We start from the raw sequence: 7,170 nt of genomic DNA on the forward strand, positions 1-7,170 counted from the left end.
TATGCAATGAATTTGCATGCCCTGGAGAGGTGATACAAAACAATATGAATGACCAGGCAGAAAGAGACTCTTTGAAAGTATTTTTCCATGTACCAATGTTTTTCTTAAATGCACATGTGCAAAAAAACCCTGTTTACCACATATTTTAGTTGCACTTAGAATGGGAAGAGAAACTCAGTGAGAAACTGACAATTCAGTCCTAAGTTAGATAAGCCAACTTTAGCATATTGTATGAAATTCTAGGATTTCCCTTTGCTGTAACATAGAGATCCCAAATATACAAATATATACAAATGCCAGGGTTTCTGTTTGCTGTAATATACAGCCTGTGCTGACCGGTGACCCCCAGCCCCCCCAACTGTGAGTTCCATAATTCTTGCTAACAGCACATCAAATATGAGCTACATCACTGTAAGATTTTATAAGCCATAACCTGTAAGTATAAAATCACATCTAGATGTATCTCTAATGCAGAAAACGTATCAAAACTGTGATTTAAAAAATATAAGCAGAATACAGACAGCTTGCAAGTGTTTGAGTAGAAAGCAAAAGAACACAGAAAGGTATCACTTAAGTTGGCATAATACAGAGACATTTTAAACAGAAATAGAAGATTACACAGAAAAAGAAAATAGAGATTTAAATGTATATATATATATTTATGAATATATTTTAGTTGTTGAACAACATAAATTAGTACTGTTTGCAGTGCATTTCTAAAGTATTTTTTCCCCTGCCTGCTAACAGCAATCCCTCAGGGGTTTTCATTTAAATAGCACAATCTTTCAAGTCAAAAAGACTGGTCAAAGCCTGAAGCAAGTTTAGAGAGAGGTCTGCCTTGATTCACAGTACAAGTACACGGTTGGTATATATTTAAGAATGACAGTGCTGTCTTTCAGTACTGCTGCCTACAATACTTGGAAATATATCCTTTCAGTATGCAAACACATATCCTCTATGAAGCACCCAGATAAATCAGTTCACCCTTGGCTGTAACTAAATGCTGTCTAGTGACTTGTGATCGACAGGGCTTTACCCTCTGACAGCCAGATTCATTGTTGGGACAGCAACCAATCGTTGGGTTTGACGACATGAGCCTAATCAAAGTTGGAGTATAAAAAGCCCCCTTGGAATATATAAGGTAGACCAGTGTGGCAAGCTGTCTCTCAGATTGCATTTGCTTTCACGGATCTGTTTAGTACTGAAAGGGAAAGGGGGAGGGGAAAGGAAAAAAAAAGGGAAAAGCGCTGCGCTGAATGTGAGATCATGCAAAAGCTAGCAATCTATGTTTATATTTACCTGTTCATGCTGATTTCAGTTGATCCGGTGGCTCTTGATGACGGTAGTCAGCCCACAGAGAACACTGAAAAAGACGGACTGTGCAATGCTTGTACGTGGAGACAGAATACAAAATCCTCCAGAATAGAAGCCATAAAAATTCAAATCCTCAGCAAACTGCGCCTGGAACAAGCTCCTAACATTAGCAGGGATGTTATTAAACAACTTTTACCCAAAGCTCCTCCACTCCAGGAACTGATTGATCAGTATGACGTCCAGAGAGATGACAGTAGTGATGGCTCTTTGGAAGACGATGACTATCATGCCACCACCGAAACGATTATCACAATGCCTACAGAGTGTAAGTAACCCTGCTGCTTTCGCCTCCCACCACTCCTCCGAGAGAGTTCTCTCTCTGCTGTAGAGCCACGCAACTCCTCCTCGGGCTCTCCCAACAGGCTGCTGGCTGAAGTCTGCTAGAGGGAGGGAGGAGAGCATTGTTACTAAAGAATTCGAGCCAGGTTCAGATGACCGTGTTGTGATCCTTTGTTTTACTGTTCTGTTTTCAGCTCCTTGTAACGTGTATGCCCTGTAGCACTTAGGATTTGCCCATTGCCTTAGAGAGCAAAGGGAGATCTGCAGTTTAGTTGACTTCGTTATCCGCAGTACTCAGGGCATTTCCTACCACATATAAAGAACAAGTGCAGCTAACGACATAACTGTGTATTTCTGAGGAAGGTTTCACTGGCCAGCATTTTTAGAAGCAATAGAAATCGGCAGAAATACAGCTTAGAGCACCAGACCTACCTAACTGCAACATAACATGCAAGTGCAAGTAGAGAGTTAAATTCTTGCTTCTTTGCTGATACCATAAACTAGCACCACCCACCTCCGAGTTAAAACTATATATTTAAAGCAAATATGTGTGTAACAGATTTAACTGTTAAAATGTCCGTGCTATAGCAATCAGCTCCAGTAGTCATGCCAAGGAAGAATGAAGGCATTTACTGAATGAGCAGATTCTGAGTTATCTTCTGAGTGCTAAACATCTGCTATGGCTCCTATCAAGTATCTTTTGCATGGCTAATACTGTAGTATCTTATGTTCTTCATCAGCTAAAGTATTTGGCTATGGCAGCTGGTTTTTTAAATAACACGAATATGATGTCGAAAATTAAAAAGATGACAGGACATATATGGCATGTTAGCAGTTACAGATATCATTACAATATGCATACTAGAATAATATCAGCTGCTCTAGCCAGCTGTACTTATCGATGAAGAAGTAACTTTATCTGTAAACTTTTTCAACTCATTAATTAGCATGTACTTAATGGCAGTATATTACTGCAGCCTTATCACAAAGTTGAGGTCTGCCAGCAGTTTTATCCTAGCCTATTATGTCCAAAGCTTTATAACAGTTTTTAACTAAATTGTTATATAATTACAGTGACTGAAGAAAAGTCATTGTGCTTCATTGATCCGAGCTCATTTCCTACTCTTTATAAAAAGCCCTTGAACTATTTTCAATGCACTAAAGAGACAGGTATCTTAAGTGGTGAGATTTATGAATGTTAAAGCCCTGCACCATTTAAGATTAGTATTACCCATTTTATCCTGGCATGGAAAGACATTGCCATGACTAAGTATGACAGCTGCTTCATAGGCTACAGGAAGGAGGAACGCAGCACTGCATGTGACTTTCCTATAACATTAATCGGATGAAAACAAAATGATCCTTAGATTAACACTCTTAATTATTTTTTTCCCCATTCAGAAAAGAAATTAAAGCATTTGCGTAGTTTGCCCATGGCTGCCTCTGATCATATGTGTAGCACACTAAGGGTATTTGGTAAATTAGGAATAGCGATATGATAGCAATTCACGCATATTGAATCAGCTTATGCAAAGTTGCTGTTCTGCATGCTTTATGAAGGTCCTCAGATGATGACTAGCAGAAGTGAGTTGGTAGTAGTCACTGTGAAGTCAAATCGGCTGTGTCCTCTCCCCAAGAAGCTTTTGTTGGGGAAAGAGGCTTTTTTGTAGTTGTGCAGGTCAGCCCACAGCACCGATAGCACTGGTCAGAGCCCCGACCATGCAGAGGACCACAAAGGCCCTCTACAGTGTTTACCTCCTTGTGATTGCCTATCATTTCCAAGTTTCAGCCTGAGCATACCTCCACTCTGCTTAGCCTATGGAGCACAAGGCACCAACTAGAGCTAGAAAATGATTAGCCAAACCTCATTTTAGGCTCTTTACAAAACAATCATAGGTTCCTTGTCACGTAGTACTACTTTTAGGTGATAGCATAACGATTTCATTGACATCCATTAAATTTGCTGCAAAGCATAAACCAGAGAAAATGAATTAAGCTAAATCCACTTTGTCACTGGTACTGTTTATAACATATCATAAGTCTTCCTACATGGAAGAAAAAAATAAAAATGGGGTTTATATATGAATATTTCTTTTTGTTCCCTGTTCAGTAATCTGTTCTTTCCATTCATTTATAGCTGATTTTCTCGTCCAAATGGAGGGAAAACCAAAATGTTGCTTCTTTAAGTTTAGCTCTAAAATACAATATAACAAAGTAGTAAAGGCACAATTGTGGATATACTTGAGACAAGTCCAAAAACCTACAACAGTGTTTGTGCAGATCCTGAGACTTATTAAACCCATGAAAGACGGTACAAGATATACTGGCATTCGATCTTTGAAACTTGACATGAACCCCGGCACTGGTATTTGGCAGAGTATTGATGTGAAGACAGTGTTGCAAAACTGGCTCAAACAGCCGGAATCCAATTTAGGCATCGAAATAAAAGCTTTTGATGAGAATGGACAAGACCTTGCTGTAACTTTCCCAAGACCAGGTGAAGATGGATTGGTAAGTTTCTTAAGAAAAATCCAATTTAAATATCTTGCATTTTACTGAAAAGCATTTAAATTGTGTTTGAAGTATAAAATGGAAGCATTGTTCAGGGAATAGAAGTTCTACATATCCAAATCTTCTGTTCTTTGCTCTCTGATTCTGTCAAAATCAATAGCATTCCTGTGCCTCTGTTTCCCTATTTGAAACTTTGAGTCAAATTGCAGTACTTCAGAGCAATGTTGAGAGGCATTAACTAGAAAATGTTTTGGTACTGGTGGATGGTATGATCAAAGCAACATTACTTTTAAATTTGAGAGCAAAAGCTGCTTAATAAGCAGTTATTTTACATAAAGCTAAAAGAATAGTGGTTAGATTCGTTCATTGATAGGAAAGATGCCTCCGATATTGCTGAGAAAGTGAAGGGGTTTCACCCTACTCTGTACGCATATATTTTCTATTAACAATAGCAATAATTATCTACATTTATGAATGTGAGAACAGATCTTCCTAATGTTAAATTCTATACCTTTCAGTATGTGATAAAGTGCATCGTTACACCTACTAGAAATGTTTGAATAGAGAAATTCTGCTTGATACAATAAGTGAGTTATTATTATAAGAAAGAGCATAAAATCACTATCTGGTTTCTTTTTGTAAGTACAAATTAACAAATTAAACCTGAAACATACCAGTTAAAATAGAGCATTTTCCTTGTTATCTGTTTCTGCAAATCACAACCTGTAAAAATTCCTGAGCTTATCACAACCAAGAAATCCCTCCTTTTGAATAAAAAAGGATATTTTACTTTTACTTCTATGCAGTAGGTCAATCAGTTTGTCATAGAATCATTTTGTTTGGAAAAGACCTCTAAGATCATTGAGTCCAATCGTATTTATTTAGCTGTGTGTAACGTTCAACTTCATAAAGGTATAAAAAGTATAAAGGTATATATGAAAGTATAAGGCAGTTAAAAAGAGCTTAAAGGAAAAACACTGTGATATCTTAATTGTAGATCCAGTATAGGTGTGGATCTCCCATACTTGAAATAGGCAAGCTGGATATCATGATAAGGAACGTCCTCACCACCTCCATCCATTCAAATGATGACCCATGTGGATAACGCATGGTTATCATCATGGATAAACTGATTCAGCAGCAGGGCAGGGATAGATGCATGGCTGATAATGGGAGAGGAAGTTTCTTCTCTTCCCTCTGGCTCCTCTCCAGCAGCTCCCGGTACAGGGACACTCCTCTCACCAAGCCCCTCCCCATATCATTTACCTTTGGGAGGAGCGTATCCAGCAGCTGGACAACTGGTAGCTCTAGAGGTGGGTATCTCGGAAGGACAAAACCACGTAACAAAGTTAGCTGGGCTGCTATTTACTCATAAGGAATGATCTTCCTTCGTGGGGCAGCTCAGTCAGTGCCAAAGCGACGCACAGGACTGAAATCAGTGTGTGGAAGGGAGGAAACTTCGGGAGCTTTCTCAAACTCGTGATTGTGAAGGTTGTGATTTCTTTCTATTCTCAGTTGGTGACCGTGGAAACACACCTTCAGCAGGAGACACGTGGCTCTGAGGTCTGCCAAAAGTACATTCCTGGCCACAGGGCTCTTTCAAGAGTCAAAATATTAGCTGCCCCTCCAAATTCAGGACAGCAAATCCAGCCCTTTGGCACAGGGGAAAGTTGTGAAGTACAAGTAACCTGAACTAGCAGGAGGAACACTTATTTCTACTGCCAATGCAGTAATTCAAACATGACAGCAACTTCTTCCTTTTTGGTCTGGACAAGAAGCCTTCCTCGTATCCAGAAAGCCTGAACTCAGTATTATTTTAAATTGAGGCAATTTCAGAGGGATTCAGAAAAGGGAGACCAGCAACAGTTAGTGCTGTCCTTTAAAACTTTTGGGAGTTCTGTTCTTATTTTGGAGTTCAAAACAAACCCCACATCAAAATAAAACCCCAGCATCCTCCAGAATTTCTGAAACATCCCTGTAGCAGTTAACAAAAACGGTACTAGCACTGAGGTAATGATGATTTCAGGAACAGATACTCAAGAATTAAAGCTCTTTGTAGAGGAACAGAAGGGAAATGCTGGTCCTCAGCGTGAAAAATAGGAGTAATCCTTGAGCAGAGATCAGCCGTAGGAGAGATTTGCAGGAGGACTCAGTTTTGTTTGGAAAAAATGATTTGAAAGTGTTAATTTGATACATCGCTGTCTGAAATACTTACTTGCATGTTTTTAGTGAACTTAGGCATACCTGATCCGTGCTTCTGACTCATTCTCCTCTCCTCACAGAACCCATTTCTAGAGGTCAGAGTTACAGACACACCGAAACGGTCCCGCAGAGATTTTGGCCTTGACTGTGATGAGCACTCGACAGAGTCCCGATGTTGTCGCTACCCGCTGACAGTGGATTTTGAAGCTTTTGGCTGGGACTGGATTATTGCCCCTAAAAGATACAAAGCAAATTACTGCTCCGGAGAATGCGAGTTTGTGTTTTTACAGAAGTACCCGCACACTCACCTCGTGCACCAAGCCAACCCCAGGGGTTCGGCAGGCCCTTGCTGCACACCCACCAAGATGTCCCCCATCAACATGCTGTACTTCAACGGGAAGGAACAAATAATATACGGCAAGATCCCGGCCATGGTTGTAGATCGCTGCGGGTGCTCATGAGGTCGTTGCTAGATCCACCACTTCATATATTGTGGAAGCTACCAAAAGAAAAAGTTATACCCCCTCACCAACCAGTCTTTGAAACTGTGAAGTTACGTACGCAAGGCATTGCCGACATCCTACATACTGTATGATAGGCTCTCGTACAGATTTAGTGCAGCACCAGCTACAGAATGTGAACTAAAGGACGATACAGTTACCTGACCTGGCTGGCTTTGAACCAGTGAAACAGAAAAACTACAATCAAAATCACCGGATTTAACACACAAAGTTCTTACATTGCGAGGGAATCAATATTCAGTCATTCACACGCAAATTTATATGCAGGTTTCAATACGCTTTG

General features: G+C 39.9%; 1 protein-coding gene across 1 annotated transcript; it reads left to right on the forward strand.

The window, feature by feature from the left end:
* Positions 1–1,266: 1,266 nt before the first annotated feature.
* Positions 1,267–6,827, forward strand: MSTN (myostatin; the record flags this gene model as incomplete). The annotated part of the gene is made up of 3 exons (XM_080620605.1): positions 1,267–1,639; positions 3,791–4,164; positions 6,447–6,827. 3 exons carry the CDS (start codon positions 1,267–1,269, stop codon positions 6,825–6,827), a joined length of 1,128 nt encoding a protein of 375 aa, XP_080476731.1.
* Positions 6,828–7,170: the final 343 nt, after the last annotated feature.

This window comes from Psittacula echo (genome assembly GCF_963264785.1).
Source record: "Psittacula echo genome assembly, chromosome: 6".
Lineage (NCBI taxonomy): Eukaryota > Metazoa > Chordata > Aves > Psittaciformes > Psittacidae > Psittacula > Psittacula echo.